This window comes from Leucoraja erinacea, chromosome 32, assembly GCF_028641065.1.
Source record: "Leucoraja erinacea ecotype New England chromosome 32, Leri_hhj_1, whole genome shotgun sequence".
NCBI classification, from domain to species: Eukaryota; Metazoa; Chordata; class Chondrichthyes; order Rajiformes; family Rajidae; genus Leucoraja; species Leucoraja erinaceus.
In genome coordinates, this window is record NC_073408.1 from 4,816,130 (window position 1) to 4,833,167 (window position 17,038).

General features: G+C 46.7%; 1 protein-coding gene across 1 annotated transcript in view; it reads right to left on the bottom strand.

Annotated features, from left to right (window-relative positions):
- pcsk7 (proprotein convertase subtilisin/kexin type 7) overlaps positions 1 to 17,038 on the bottom strand; it is a 132,522-nt gene that overhangs the window by 32,295 nt on the left and 83,189 nt on the right. Inside the window, exons 9-11 of the mRNA XM_055660607.1 lie at positions 11,119 to 11,286; positions 8,554 to 8,661; positions 5,989 to 6,091 (exon numbers count right to left, since the gene is read on the bottom strand). Of these exons, the coding sequence (XP_055516582.1) occupies positions 5,989 to 6,091; positions 8,554 to 8,661; positions 11,119 to 11,286 (379 nt within the window). The remainder of the gene's footprint in view (positions 1 to 5,988; positions 6,092 to 8,553; positions 8,662 to 11,118; positions 11,287 to 17,038) is intronic.

Sequence of the window (17,038 nt, forward strand, 5' to 3'; positions counted from 1 at the left end):
GCGTTGGAGAGGGTCCAGAGGAGGTTTACGAGAATGATCCCCAGGAATGATTGGGTTAACATATGATGAGTGTTTGACGGCACTGGGCTTGTACTCGCTGGAGTTCAGAAGAATGCGAGAGGACTTCAATGAAACTTACCGAATAATGAAAGGCCTGAATAGAGTGGATGTGGAGAGGATGTTTCCACTAGTGGGAGAGTCTAGGACCGGAGGCCATTGCCCCCGAATAAAGGCACGTACCGTTAGAAAGCAGATGAGGAGGAATTTCTTTAGTCAGAGGGTGGTGAATCTGTGGAATCCATTGCCACAAAAGGCTGTGGAGGCTGTCAATGGATATTATTAGGGCGGAGATTGATTAGTAAGGCTGTCAGGGGTTATGGGGCGAAGGCAGAAGAATGGGGTTGAGAGGGAAAGATAGATCAGCCATGGTTGAATGGCGGAGTAACACTCGATGGGCTGAATGGTCCAATTCTGCTCCTGTTACCTATGAATTTCATTTCAATCTTTTGATCTGAGTTTTTGAACAGGTGACACCTGGTTTGCTGTTCAATATCATGCCGGCTAAATTATCCCACACCCTCCACGTCAGATACCTAATAATTGTGAAAGGGATTTTCCTAACCCTATTGTATTATATATCAAAGGAATCTATTCTATTATATGTCAAGAAAGATAGCTGTACCTTGAAGGGTTAATCACAATGTTTGTCTGAATTTCTCCGAAGGAACAAACAGATGGGATGAGTCCAAGCTACTTCGGATATTTTATACTCTTGCTGCCGAACATTTTTCTAAAGTGATGATATGACCCAAAGGTAGAGCAGAAAGGAAGACGGGGAGGGGAGAGGAAGACTTTCTGCACAGTGTATTAACCACTCGGATACAGGAAAGGCCTTGCCGGAGTTATGTGCAGATTATCCCAGTGACGAACTCTTCCGAATTCAGCCTTCGCTCTGACTTTGTGTGTGAGAGGGTGGAAGTCGAAGCAGGACAAAATCCCGCCTTCGCTGAAACACCTCAATCCTATAGTACAGCTTCAGGCAAGAGCTAAACCAGCAAGAGTCCAAGGGTGACCTTACCACGGCAGAGCACCACCATGTTCCCGGTTTGTTCTTCAGTCTTACAGAGCGGAAACAGGCCCCTCGGTTCATGGAGTTCGCGCCGACCAGCGAATACCCGGATGCTAAACACTACCCTCGACATTAATGGCAATTCATAATTGTCCAGAACGGAGCGGTTCAGGAGATCCTTCACCCCTGCAGCCATTAGATTTTATAATACTGACCGTTAGGCTGTATGGGGATGCTTTGCATTTTTAATAGTTAATTATTGTTTTTTTTACAGTATTTATTGCTTTCAGGTATTGTCCATATTGTATTTTATGTATTTTTTGTCTGCTTTCGTTCTGAATGTGTGGGTTTGTTGGTTGTTGGCGTCTGGACCTGAATTTCCCTGAGTGGATCAATTATTATCATTATTAATTTTGAGAGGGAAAGTTAGACGGGCATGATTGAATGGAGGGGTAGACTTGATGGCCCGAATGGCCTAATACTGCTCCATGAACTTATGAACCTATCCCTTCTCCTGCAGTAGCGAAACGACTACAGCATGTGATCTCTTGCTGCTGCTCAGAGCGTGGACGAGTCGGGACCTTCAAAAGCGGTTTACCAGAGCCCTTGGCAGCAAGACCTGAGTCCCGACCTCAGCAGCAAGCAAGGAACAGATTAACTTCCTTGTGAAACTGCGCTAAAGCAGAGTTGTCTTGAAGGCCAAGAGCCTGTGGCAGGAAGGAAGATAAAAACTCACAGGCAATCAGTGCCTGCCAGCTCTGGCAAATGCTCGCGTCCCGAGGCCACACTGTCTCACTAGAGGTTAACGGCACCAGGCACGGCATGAGCTGAGTCTCCTCATGCTCTGGGTCAGGATGGGTTCAGCAACAAATCGTTTCTGGGTGGTGTCACAGTGGCGCAGTTGGTAGGGCCACTGGCTCACAACGCCAGAGACTCAGAATCGATCTTGACCTTGAGTGCTGTCTGTGTGGAGTTTGCACCCTCTCCCTGTGACCACGTGGGTTTCCTCCCGCATGTCAAAGACGTGCTGGTTTGTAGGTTAATTGGCCTCTGTAAATTGTCCCCGAGTGTGCAGTGAGTGGACGACAAAGTGGGCAAATGAGACTAACTTAGATGGGGCATCTTAGACGGCATGGATGCATTGGGTCGAAGGGCCTGTTTCTGCATTGTATCACTCTGTAACAGATACAGGGACTCACAGATATAGATCAAGTAGAAACGCCAGCAAGCATGGTTCTGCTATTTATTAAACCTATTTTGTAAAAGGCAATTACCGGACATACAGGTCTGCTTATTTAGAAAAATAATAAAAGATGCTCTCAGAGAGAATGTCAGAGATGCTAAATAGTCCCTGATGTTAAACCGAAACCATGTGCTTACGTTACTAACAATCCTTACAAATTGTTACAAGAATGCTGCTGCTGTTCCCGTGATGACAGGTTGATGAACTAGTGTCGATGATTCATACTCGCAAACTATCTTTCACCAACTCATTTGAGGGGATGAGACGCCGCATATTCGATGACATGGGTGGGCAATGTACGAAGTGGAGATGGAAGCAATTAATTGGAAGGAGCTGTGAGAGGATTAACCAACTGGATTTCCAAGTAGGGAAGCATGAGATCATAGTTGGACTTAACAAGAGTAGAACAAAGCAATTGTAAATGGTGACAAGCTCATAAGAGGTCCAAAACACCAGAGGTCCAAAAGAACAGAGCATCATGTGCATGGATCAATAAAATGCCTTAGTTTGGTTTCGTTTGGAGATCAATCAGTTTTATTTGTCACTTTGCACATAGTGCAAGTGAAATGAATTTGCCAGCAGTGGTACAATGAAAAAAAACACACAAAAACACAATCAAAATTTAACACAAACACCTACCACAGCATTCATCACTGTGGTGGAAGGCACAAAGTTTGGCCAGTCCTCCTCCATTCTCCCCCTTGGTCAGGACCTCAACCCTCCACAGCTGCCGCTGTGGGCATCTAGATGAGTAGACAGAGGGAATTCTCTACTCCTGATTAGTACGGGTGTCAGGGGTTATGGGGAGAAGGCAGGAGAATGGGGTTAGGGGGGAGAGATAGATCTTGCCGTGATTGAATGGCGGAGTAGACTTGATGGACCGTGATTGAATGGGCCTGTCTCTGTGCTGTACTGTTCTATGTTCTACACAAAGGATAAACCATACCTGGACCACATCATTATAAGGATAAAACGGCCTTGAGAGGAGGGCAATACAAATGACACGTCATTGAGCTGAACCTTAACTTGCTTCCCCTCTCCACTTGTAAAAACTACTTCCAGCACCTCCTGTTTCAACAAGTCAAACTACAGCTGCAGTCCCCAGAATGTAGTCAAGCTTTTAAATCGTCATGGGTAAGCAGAGAGATCCGATCCCAGCACTTTGTGTCGGGTATGTCGGAGCTCGGGGATGTCTCTTAGCGGCTCATAACGCTAACGGCAGGTACTCTAGAAGACTCGCTAACGGCAGGTACTCGGGAAGACTCGTGAAGATTTTTCAAATGTTGAAAAATGTCCACGAGAGCCCCGAGTACCGACGAGTGGCCATTACCGTAAATCTCCGAGTTCCAATCAGGGCAAACTCGGGAGAACTCTTGGAATGAACTCGTACCGTGGGACAGGGGTTTAAAGTATGCAGACCTCAAGGACGCTTTATTTGAAGTGTTTCCAGACATCAGATGATGTTGATTAAGGACGCTTTATTAAATGCACACTATTTAAAGCTTTGAATTGAAACTCACAGCCTGTGGCATTGGAGAGGGGGGGGGAGAATGCGGAAGGACCGGCTTACAATTTATCCCCACCCAAAATATTAACCCCCCCCCCCCCCCCTCCCCGCACCACTCCCCCACCGAAAAAAAGAGCTGACTGGTGTGCTTGTGCAGGAATTTAACTTTGACTATTTTTTGGAAAGTTATGTTAAATATAGAGGGTCAGAAGAGTGGTGCAGCGGTAGAGTTGCTGCCTTACAGCGCCAGAGACACGGGTTCGATCCTGACTACGGGTGCTGTCTGTATGGAGTTTGCACGTTCTCACTTTGACTGCATGGGTTTTCTGCGGGTGCTCTGGTTTCCTCCCACAACCAAAAGACATACAGGCTTGTAGGTTAATTGGCTTTGGGAATGAATTAATTGGCTTTGGTAAAATTGTAAATTGTCCCTCGTGTGCAGGATAGTGCCAGCGTGCGGGGTGATCGCTGGTCAGCGCGGACTCAGTGGTCAGGAGGGGCCTGGATCTCTAAAGTCTAACATTGAACAGCATTCAATGAAGCCCGATCACACATTTCAAGGAAAGTAAGGATTACAGTAACACACATTAACATTATGTCTTTCAAGACCGTAAAATACATTCCCACACACAGTACACTCAGTGATGTTGCTGTTGTAATTTAGCCTCTAACGTGAACCAGGCAAAGTCCCATAAACAGCCAGGTGAAAATAAAGTGGTAATCTGCACTTGTTAAAGAATACCATGCCTGTCGATGAATAAGTAACAGGCTGGGTAGAGTGAGGACTTAAGGGCGGCATGGTATCGCAGCGGTAGAGCTACTGCCTTATGGCGCCAGAGACCCGGTTTCGATCCTGAACGTGGGTGCTTGTCTGTACGGAGTTTGTACGTTCTCCCAGTGACCTGCGTGGGTTTTCTTCAGGATAGACAATAGACAATAGGTGCAGGAGTCGGCCATTTGGCCCTTCGAGCCAGCACCGCCATTCAATGTGATCAAGGCTGATCATCCCCAATCAGTACCCCGTCCCTGCCTTCTCCCCATATCCCCTGACTCCGCTATTTTTAAGAGCCCTATCTAGCTCCCTCTTGAAAGCATCCAGAGAACCCGCCTCCACCGCCCTCTGAGGCAGAGAATTCCACACTCACCACTCTCTGTGAGAAAAAGTGTTTCCTCGTCTCCATTATAAATGGCTTACTCCTTATTCTTAAACTGTGGCCCCTGGTTCTGGACTCCCCCAACATCGGGAACATGTTTCCTGCCTCTAGTGTGTCCAAGCCCTTAACAATCGTATATGTTTCAATGAGAACACCTCTCATCCTTCTAAATCTTCGGTTTCCTCCCACACTCCAAAGACGTACAGGTTGGTAGGTTAATTGGCTTGGTATAAATGTAAAAGATTGTTCCTAGTGTGTGTAGGATAGTGTTAATGTGCAGGTATCACTGGTCGGCACGGACTCGGTGGGCCGAAGGGCCTGTTTCCACGCTGTATCTCTAAACTAAACTAAACTCGCAGAGATTATTGCAGCACAGAGGCAGGCCTTTTGGCCCGTCATGTCTGTGCTGGCTATCATGCACCCGTTTACGAGAAATCCCACGTGGTCCCTGGGAGAATGTACAAACTCCCTACAGACAGTACCCGTGGTCAGGTGGTAAGGCAGCAACTCTACCTCTATGCCACTGTGCTGCCCTAAATGTGCAATGATGGTTATTTCCTGAACGAGCTGGAGTTTATGGAATGAAGGAGGTTAGCAGTGAGAATGAAGGAAATGGAGACGGTGATGAGGGCAAGCTGTCAATGGCCTTGACCATATTCAAGGTGGTAGATTTGGGTTGGCACGGTGGCGCAACGGTAGAGTTGCTGCCTTACAACGCCGGTTCGATCCTGACTACGGGTGATGTCTGTAGAGAGTTTTACATTCTCCCTGTGACCGCGTGGGTTTTCTCCGGGTGCTCCCACACTCCAAACACGTACAGGTTTTTGTAGGTTCATTGGCTTTGGTAATCGTCAAATTGTTCCCTACCATGTAGGATAGTGTTAGAGTACAGGGTGATCGCGGACTCGGTGGGCTGAAGGGCCTGTTGCCGCACTGGATTTCTAAACTAAAGCTAAATGGAACAACATTTCCTACTTGCCCAACCACCTAACAAATGCAAAGATGCACTACATACCATTCCAGGTGATCTCCAGCTTGCCAGGGCTTAGGGGGATGAGCTTCTTGTCTTTCTCAACAGGGCTGGCGTAAGAGCTGAGGAACGGTACGGACTCCCAGATCTGGAGAGGAACATACATGGATGGTTAACTAACCAGCTCAGCTGACACGCAAACACGGGCGTGAGAATGAATACACCAAAAACATACAGGTTTGTAGGCTGGTGCGAAGGAAATAGGCAACGTTTCGGGCCGAAACCCTTCAAGGAGGAAATAGGTAACGTTTCGGGCCGAAACCCGGAAGGGTTTCGGCCCGAAACGTTGCCTATTTCCTTCGCTCCATAGATGCTGCTGCACCCGCTGAGTTTCTCCAGCTTTTTTGTGTAACCTGCTGGATTCTCCAGCATCTGCAGTTCCCTCTTAAACACAGGTTTGTAGGCTAATTGGCTTTGGTAAAATTGTAAATTGTCCCTACTGTGTGTAGGTTAGTGTTAGTGTGCGGCAATCACTGGACGGCACGGATTCAGCGGGCCGAAGGGCCTGTTTCCTCGCTGTATCTCAAAACGAAACCACACTAAAATAATCCAGATTGAGTACTACACCACATTTCTTTCCCTAAAGTGAAACATATTGGTTTAAACAACCATACAGCAGTTTTATGCTGACAGATTCTTTTGCAGTTAACTGAATTAATTTAATCCTGAAATTTTCCAGATGCCATGCTGGGATTTGAACTCATGACTCAAAGTCATATCCAGCCTCTAGATTATAAATCTGCCAGTATACTCCATGAGCACATGGGCATTGCAAATGCATTGAATGATACAAGGGATGAGGAGACTAAATGGTGAAGACAGGATACATAAAACATGAATTACATTGATTTTAGACAGTTGAAGAGTGATCTTTCATGGTTTTAGAATTATATTTGGATTTCATTAACTTCCTTTCTTCTGAGAGAATCCAGAATATGGGGAAAGCACTTCATTGTCAAGTCGAGTTTATTGTCGTATGCACAAGTATGGTGAGGTGTACAGAGAAGGTTCACCAGACTGATTCCTGGGATGGCAGGACTTTCATATGAAGAAAGACTGGATAGACTCGGCTTGTACTCGCTAGAATTTAGAAGAATGAGGGGGGATCTTATAGAAACTTACAAAATTCTTAAGGGGTTAGACAGGCTAGATGCAGGAAGATTATTCCCGATGTTGGGGAAGTCCAGGACAAGGGGTCACAGTTTAAGGATAAGGGGGAAATCCTTTAAAACCGAGATGAGAAAATAATTTTTTACACAGAGAGTGGTGAATCTGTGGAACTCTCTGCCACAGAAGGTAGTTGAGGCCAGTTCATTGGCTATATTTAAGAGGGAGTTAGATGTGGCCCTTGTGGCTAAAGGGATCATGCGGTATGGAGAGGCGGCAGGTACAGGATACTGAGTTGGATGATCAGCCATGATCATATTGAATGGCTGTGCTGGCTTGAAGGGCCAAATGACCTACTCCTGCACCTATTTTCTATGTTTCTATGTGTAGGTACTATGAAAAACTTGCCTACAGCAGCATTGCGGACTTGTCTGCCATGGATTGAGATAGTTGACCCGCCCAGAAGGCCTGGTCTGATCTCAGGCGCTGCGAGGCAGTAGCTTCGATGTTTGAGCAAAACATCTTTTAACAGTTTGGGACCATTGCATCATCAGGAAACTGGCTCTCAGTAATTACCAGCAATAGGCCCGTTAAGTCCAGGATGTGCTGGTGTCAACTAAAAGTCATTAGACGGTGATCAGAGAGAATAATATCGGTGCCAGAATTGAATCCCTCCTTCTGGTCAAGTCTCTGTTTAGTTTAATTTAGTTTAGAGATATTGCATGGAAACAATGAGGCCCACTGAGTCTGCACCGATCAGCGATCACCAGCACTGTCCTTCACACCGGGGACATTTTAGACAATAGATAATAGGTGCAGGATAGGTCATTCGGCCCTTCGAGCCAGCACCGCCATTCAATGTGATCATGGCCGATCATCCCCAATCAGTAACCCGTTCCTGCCTTCTCCCGATATCCCCTGACTCCGCTATTTTTAAGAGCCCTATCTAGCTCTCTCTTGAAAGTATCCAGAGAACCTGCCTCCACCGCACTCTGAGGCACTCTGAGATTTCCACAGACTCACCACTCTCTGTGAGAAAAAGTGGTTCCACGTCTCCGTTCTAAATGGCTTACTCCTTATTCTTAAACTGTGGCCCCTGCTTCTGGACTCCCCCAACATCGGGACCATGTTTTCTGCCTCCAGCGTGTCGAAACCCTTAACAATTTTACATTTTACCAAAGCTAATTAACGGACAAAACTGTACGTTTTTGGAGTGTGGGAGAAAACCGGAGCACCCGGAGAAAACACGGAGAAAACACGGAGCAGGTCACGGGGAGAACGTACAAACTCTGTATAGACAAGCACCCGTAGTCAGGATCGAACCTGGGTCTCTGGCGCTGTGAGGCAGCAACTCTACCGCTGCGCCCCCGTGCCACCCCCGCTTTCTCCATGACCCTATTTGAGACCCTCCATTAGGAATGACCATATCACCAGAACACCCACCTTTGCAGCGTTCACCATGCGCCAGGCATTAAGCAGGCCAAAACCATGCTGGTGACTGTGGCTGAATCCAGCTCCATTTACTTCCCAACCAGCGATGAGGTTGTCAAACTAAAGGCAAAGAGAAAAACCCAATCAAAGTAAGTGGAATTCAACATCAAGGGCCTGTCCCACTTACGTGATTGTTGTCGTGGGGTGACGCCTGTTTGGTGGTGAGTAGTCGCCCAAAAGAGGTCGTACCTTTTTCTGGTCACCACTGGATTTTCAACATGTTGAAAATTTTCGGCGACTGCCGGCACCCGTCATAGTCGCAGCAAGTCGGCGAAAATAGTCAACATGTTTAAAATCCAGCGGCGACCAGAAAAAGGTACCACTCTTTGGGCGACTACTCCCACCAAACAGGCTTCACCCCCTGACAAAAATCGTGTAAGTGGGACAGGCCTTTAAGAGTCAGAAAGTCGTGTTGCAGCTTTATAAAACCTTGGTAGGATGTATTTGGAGTATTGCGTTCAGTTCTGGGGTCCTCCGATTACAGAAAGGAGGTGTAGGCTTTGGAGTGGATGCAGAAGAGGTTTACCAGGATGCTGCTTGGATGGGAGAGTATTAGCTACAAGGAGAGGCTGGATAATCTTGGAATATTTTCTCCTGAGCGTTGGAGACTGAGGGGAGACCTGATAGAAGTTTGCCAATTTAAGAGAGGCATAGACACGGTAAACAATCAGATCATTTTATTCCCCACAGTAGAAATGTGAAATTCGAAAGAGTATATAGGTTAATGGGAAAAGGGAAAGATTGAAAGGTTCAAGAAGGAACTGCAGATGCTGGTAGACAAAAATGCTGGAGAAACTCAGCGGGTGGGGCAGCATCTATGGAGCGAAGGAAATAGGCAACGTTTCGGGCCGAAACCCTTCTTCAGACTGAAATCAAATCAATCATGAAATCAATGAATTCAGACAGAATCAAAGATTGAAAGGTGGTCACGGTGGCGCAGCAGTAGAGTTGCCACCGTACAGCGAATGCAGCGCCGGAGACCCGGGTTCGATCACCACTTGGACCAGAAAGTGTTTTTAATCTCTGAGTGCTGTGCCCTTTGTATTATTGACCACACAGCTGAGTTGCACTGGATGTAATGGCTAAGCACTTGGAGCATCCGGGGTTAATCAGGGACAGTCAGCACTGAGTGAGTCAAGTTGTGTCTCACTGCGATCTAAGTTCCAGCAGATTGTAGAGTGTACAGTTAAAGACAATGAGATCCACGTTTAGATTGGGTACCGTTTCGCAGTTAGCTTTTAGACGACGCATCTCCAATATCTTATTTTTTTCACACTGTCTCTGCTAGCTTCACCTCCCCTCCTACTTCCTGCTCTCATCTCTCCCCATCTCTATTCCCCACCCCTTCTGCTTCAGAACTCGAACTCTCTCGCAATCTCTCTTGCTCTTGCTCTTGAATCCTTCCATCAACCCCTCTGCCCCCTCCTCTTCCCCCTCTCCCCCGCTCACTCTCCTCTCTCCACTCCTCCCTCCCCTCACCCCCATACCCGCTCCTCCCTCCCCCCACCTCCCTCCCCTCTCCCGCCTTGTCTCTCCACATCCCCCACTCTCCTCTCCCTGCCACAGACACCCCCCCCCCCCCACACACATATATAATTTTCCATTTTGTCATTCCATCTATCATCGTATCATCTCATTGTGTTTGGATTCAAAAGGATCACTAGACTGCTGTCACTTCACCTTAAGCCTCCATTTCAATGTACAACAGTCCATCCATGACAACAATCATCGCACAAAGACTTTTCCAACTCCTCACTGTGCGATCTTCTACATTTTTTAAACCACGATTATAGGAGGATTTGTTTTCTTAATAATGCATGAGTCCTTGAATTTGTTTGAGAACACCAAACGATGCAGCATTTACTGGAAGGTGCGGATTGAAAATCTAAAGCCAATATTATTCATGGAATTGTATTGTGATAATTTGAGGAAATGCCATTGTCCGGTGCTGTGGTGATGAAGTTTCCCCTTTAGGTTTTATTGTCTGTGCCTAAGATAGATTCGGAAAGTACACGCTAATGGAAACTTGTCCACTTTGTGTGTCACTGGCTGTGTCTGGTTTAGTAAAAAGAAAGAGACCTAAAGGGGAGAGGTTTAGTTGAGTTTAGTTTGGAGAAACAGAGTAGAAGAAGGCCCTTCGGCCCACCGAGTCTGTGCCGACCGGCGATAGTGTACTATCCTGCACACTGAGGACAATTTATAATTTTACGGAAACCAATTAACCTACAAACCTGCACGTCTTTGGAGAAGTGGGAGGAAACAGGAGCACCAGGAGGAAACCCACGCGGTCACAGGGAGAACGTGCAAACTCCGCACCCGTGGTCAGGATCGAACCCAGGTCCCTGGAGCTGCAACGCAGCAACTCTACTGCTGCGCCATCGTGCCGCCCTATAAATGGTGAGTTATGGGTAGAGTTGCAAACACGAGTATAAACACCAATGTCGGTTGTGCCAAATGGCTGGGTCTTTGAGTGGATGTGTGAAGATGCCAATGCGCCCAGCCGTGCCCCATTCTCACCCGCGTAGCCGTGAAGACAATGATGTGCTGAACATCCCGCCACGTGAGGCATGGGCGAACCTGCAGCATCAATGCAACCATTCCCGCAGCCAGCGGTGCAGCAGCCGAGGTCCCAGTGTGCCCTTCAGTGCAGCCAGTGCCGTCTTGCATCTGCCAGTCAGAGGTCACCTGAATAGCAGAGTAGGGAAGAACGATTGATTAACCACTGGTTCAGCTCCAGAGAGTCAATAGACAATAGACAATAGGCGCAGGAGTAGGCCATTCGGCCCTTCCAGCCAGCACCGCCATTCAATGTGATCATGGCTGATCGTCCCCTTGGGTTAGTTTGAACTGGGAGATCAGGAAATGTGATTTAGCTCATCAACTACCGCTGAGTTATTGGATCTCCCAAGTTAATTTAGGAAACTCTAACTTGGAAAATTCTGATTATAATTTATAGGTTCGATAGAAAAATTGGTAATTTGTCCTACAGATCTCTGCAATTCAACTCCCAGACTCACCTCAAAGAGATACCTGGATTTACAAAGTACTTCAAACTCCAGTGATAGATATTATTCACAAAGTACTTCAAACTCCAGTGTTTAAGAAGGAACTGCAGATGCTGGAAAAATCAAAGGTAGATAAAAATGCTGGAGAAACTCAGCGGGTGACTTTCTCCAGCATTTTTATCTACCTTCAAACTCCAGTGGTAGATATGGGTAGAAAGGAACTGCAGATGCTTGTACATACTGAAGATAGACACAACGTACTGGAGTAACTCAGTGGGTCTGGAGAGAAAATAGCCTCAGTGTAACGCAGCATCTCTGGAGAGAAAAGATGGGTGACTTTTCAGGTCGGGACCCTTCTTCAAACTTAGTGTAGAGGGAAGGGAACAGGAGGCCAGAACAAAGCAGGGCCTGCAACAGATGATCAAGGCAGGATGGAGCCCATAATGGCCCATTGTTGGCTGGGGAAGAGGTGATGATGAAGGGATACAAGGATGCTAGTGCTCAATGTCTCAAATCTGAGTCTGCTGCCATTTAGCCCCACTCAAGTTGACAAGACCTCAGGCCCTGGCATTGTGCTAGTTCCATAAAACCCGGTCAGTAAATGCAGGATTATTAGTTCACGTGCTGGGGCATAAATCACAGTCAGAACAAACCATTTGTGCTCCATCGGGGCAGGTTCAATTGGAGCCTCTCCCCACTGGCTGGCTGAACTGCATTCGAAGCACACTAAAACCTTTTGAACAATGTTACTGCTTTCAGGCTGTATCAGGCTCAGACCATGAGACTGGGTGAACAAGATGTCATCACCAGAATTTGGTAGCAGTTCAAATCTATGACAATCTGTTGATCAAAGGCTTGCTGAGATCAAAGTGGCCAAAAGTCCAGCATAAATTGCTGCTCCCTTGTTGTTTTTATAACAAGGAAGATAATGTGTTGTATGAAGGTGCTTCTGGTTAAGCTCCAACTTTCCTGGAAGGGTTTTGTATTACAGACATGGTTTGAGCTTAGTATTCTCAGATGAGTCCTTGAATCACCATCTTATTATTTTGTAATGGAACATGCTATGTTTTATTTTAAGCATATTTAATAGCATGACAAAGCCCAGACATAGGTGGGAGCTTGTATAAGTACCATTGAGAACCCTTGAGCAGCAGATACAGTACATTTGGTTTATCAGAATGAGGATCCTTGGTGGAAAGCAGAAGAAATGGTTGTCATAGTGTGCTATGCAGATAAACGGTTGTACACAGTGCTCTGCGGGTCCACGTGTTCGATCATAATGTTTCCAGGATATATTAATTACAGCGTAATTTTAGACAAAGTGGACGGACATGATATCTTTGACCCACAGAGTCACACAGATCTCAGATTGGAGATAAACCAAAGTTTAAATTGTAACAGCAACCACTGGGTTCATGACGAAACGAGTCTCACATTTCAGTGGCACAGATGTGGAGATGTCACTGCTCTCCATCCCCATTACAGTCACAAGCAGTGATAAATGTGTCTCTTCAACTATCACACATTGATTGACACATTGAAGAGAGCCACACAGCCACATTACAACCTTTGATCCACAGTAATTCCTAGATTTGTGAACGTTCAATTTATACATTTTTTGCTATAACGCCATTGCGTACGTCTTTGATTTACAAAGTTGCTTAATCGCGCGCCAATCACCGTCTAAAGAATGCCTTGTACTGAAATGGTGTCATGAATTTTGCCCGGTCTGTAATGATTTATTAATTGTGCTTAGCAAAATGTTCTCTTTTGGAGCATGCCCCTTTTCTAAGTCAAGTAAGACCTGTATTTAATTTCTGATTACAGACAAGAGACACAACAAAATAGTTTGACAACCCAGACATAAAAGACAGTAGCAATGGGACCAAATTATAACGTGGCTAATCCCCTATGGAAAATTAAAGGATTTGAAGACTTTGTTACCCATTTTCAATTCCCACTGTCCGTATCAAATTCCCCAATATTGGCTGTCAGTCAAACGAGTGAAAAATTAATTCCCAGAATTTTCAATCCACCGCACACACACACTGACATTAATTTGAAACCAGCTGTCTCTTTAAAACGGATTCTTAATTTGTATCAGTCGAGTAACTGATAAACTAGAATTTTCCAGCATTTGTGTTTGAAGGATTAAAAATATGTCTCCAGCACATCTTAACATGCATTTTCCACAGGAACTGTAGATAATTAATAACTCGAAGATCAAGTCTCAATTTCAAGTATGTCTTTGCAATGAGGGCTGCACACTGGAGCAACAGTAGACTTGCCCTCCCACAGCACCAGAGAACCGGGTTCGATCCTGAAAACGGGCGCTGTCTGTACAGAGTTTGCACGTTCTCCTTGTGACCGCATGGGTTGCCTCTGGGAGCTCCAGTTTCCTCCCACATTCCAAAGACGTACAGGTTTGTAGGTTCATTGGTTTCTGCAAATCGCCCCTAGCCTGTGGGATAGAATTAGTGTACGGGTGATCGCTGGTCGGTGCGGACTCAGTGGGACAAGGGGCCTATTTCCACACAGTTAGTCTCAAATAACAGGAACCCACTAGTGCGGCCTTAAGATTTTACCTAGGATTATTATCCGGTTTACAAACGCCATATTGACAGTTCTGGAGATAAAATATCTCATGTAGTAACAGACTGAATTCTCCAGGGTTGTGTTTATAAAATAAAGTGATGTAACATGACCCTCATGTACTAATAATGAGGGGCCTTGCAACAAGGCGTCAGCTTGTACACAGGGAATATTATTTACAGCCTTCAGCTTCCATGCAACATGAATAATTCGACAATCTGTATTGCAAATTGGCAAACACATATGTTAGGGAAAAAAATTAAATGATCTGAAATAGCAATACTACTGTAATTTGATCTGTTTTCTTTCGAGGAGAGTGAGATTGCACATGTGTAGTTTATGTGCGACGGTTTGCATGTGTTTGAGGTGTGTGCGTGGGTGAGAGCAATGGGAAAGGCTGTGTCGTGAGAACTGCAGCAGAGGCAATAATAATTAAAAAATAGAAATGAAATGTGCAAACGCGAATTCTCGGGATTGGGATGTGGACGTCGAAAATAGTGCCATGTGCGAGGGCAAGTCGCGGGTTGCTGCAGTCTCCAAGCGAGGTCAGGATCGAACCCGGGTCTCTGGGGCTGTGAGTCAATGTCTCACAATGACGAGATATTGTGCTGGCAGTGACTGTGTGTCACACCCATACTGTGTGGCCAATACAGTGACATCATTGTTCAAGAAGGAACTGCAGATGCTGGAGAATCGAAGGTACACAAAAAAGCTGGAGAAACTCAGCGGGTGCAGCAGCATCTATGGAGCGAAGGAAATAGGCAACGTTTCGGGCCAAAACCCTTCTTCAGACTGATCGGGGGCGGGGGTGGGCGGGGACAAGAAAGGAAAAAGGAGGAGGAGCCCGAAGGCTGGGGGATGGGAGGAGACAGCAGGGGGACTGAGGAAGGGGAGGAGACAGCAAGGACCAAAGATCCTATAGCATCTGCTATAGGATCTTTGGCAAGGACTAACAAAATTGGGAGAATTCGATGTTCATGCCCCCAGGATGCAGACTCCCCAAACGGAATATGAGGTGCTGAAATCCTGCAGGAAGTCTGCATCCTGGGGGCATGAACATCGAATTCTCCCAATTTTGTTAGTCCTTGCTGTCTCCTCCCCTTCCTCAGTCCCCCTGCTGTCTCCTCCCATCCCCCAGCCTTCGGGCTCCTCCTCCTTTTTCCTTTCTTGTCCCCGCCCACCCCCGCCCCCGATCAGTCTGAAGAAGGGTTTCGGCTCGAAACGTTGCCTATTTCCTTCGCTCCATAGATGCTGCTGCACCCGCTGAGTTTCTCCAGCTTTTTTGTGTACAGTGACATCATTACTCCGCTCTGCCACTGATCCCTCCAAAGATAGACACAAGTTGCTGGAGTAACTCAGCGGGACAGGCAGCATCTCTGGAGAGGAGGAATGGGTGACGTTTCGGGTATGTGTATGTGACGAATAAACTTGACTTGACTTGACATTAGCAGCTAGAGATGAAACAAGGGCGGGTCTCCAAGTGCCAGAGAGGAAGTGCCTCTCCTTGTATTTTCCCAGTTAAAGCTACTCTAAATATATCATGTTTAAGAAAGAACTGCAGATGCTGGAAAAATCGAAGGTAGACAAAAAAGCTGGAGAAACTCAGCGGGTGAGGCAGCATCTATGGAGCGAAGGAATAGGCGACGTTTCGGGTCGAGACCCGAAACGTCGCCTATTCCTTCGCTCCATAGATGCTGCCTCACTCGCTGAGTTTCTCCAGCTTTTTTGTCTAACTAAATATATAATGAAGATCTTCAGAGCCTCTGGCCAACACTGAAGAGACCCCTCCCCCACCCTAGTCATCCAACTAGTTGCACTGTTCGCACCCTTGCAGTTAGCACATCTGTCCTCGCCAACAATGGGCCATTATGGACTCCACCCTTCATGAGGTCATCTGTTGCCGGCCCTGGTCTTCTCTATCTATCAGTCTGAAGAAGAGTTCCGACCCGAAATGCAACCTATTCCTTTTCTCCAGGGATGCTGCCTGACCCGCTGAGTTGCACCAACGTTTTATGTCTATCTTCCACAGACTGGCTCCACTTGTGTAGATGCTGGTTTAAACCGAAGATAGGTGCAAAATTCTGGTGTAACTCAACGGGTCAAAGTCCTGTCCCACGGTACAAGTTCATTCCAATAGTGCTCCCGAGTTTGCCCTGATTCGAACTCGGAGATTTACGGTAATGGCCACTCATCGGTACTCGGGGCTCTCGTGGACATTTTTCAACATGTTGAAAAATCTTCACGAGTCTTCCCGTTTTTACCTGCCGTTCGCGAGTCCTCCCGAGTACCTGTCGGTAGCGCTAAGAGACGTCCCTGAGCTCCGACGTACCCGCTACGTTCATTCTCCGTGCTTACCACGAGTTTGAGAGAGCTCTTGGAATGAACTCGTACCGTGGGACAGGGCTTTTAGGCAGCATCTTAGGAGAAAAGGATTAGGTGATGTTTTGAATCGAGACCCTTCTTCAGACTAAGAGTGAGGGGAAAGGGAAACCAGAGCTTTCCTGCACACTCTGGTAACTCATCACTTTCCTCTCAACTCTGCTTCATGTCATCACCCCTCCTCTCCAGCTCCCTCAGCCCATCTGCACGTATCTCTCTTTGCAATCAAGCAACATCTCCTCTCTCCTTTACAATGCTTTTCCTACTGAATATTTGGCACCAGCGTCCAGAACAGGCACGCTGGCCAGTTCCTGATGGGAATGAATCGTGTTATGAGGAGAGATTAAGGAGACTACCGCTGCACCACCGTGACTGGGCGGTCATGTAGGCGCAGTGGTAGAGTTGCTGCCTTACAGCAAATGCGGCGCCAGACTCCCGGGTTCGATCCCGACTACGGGTGC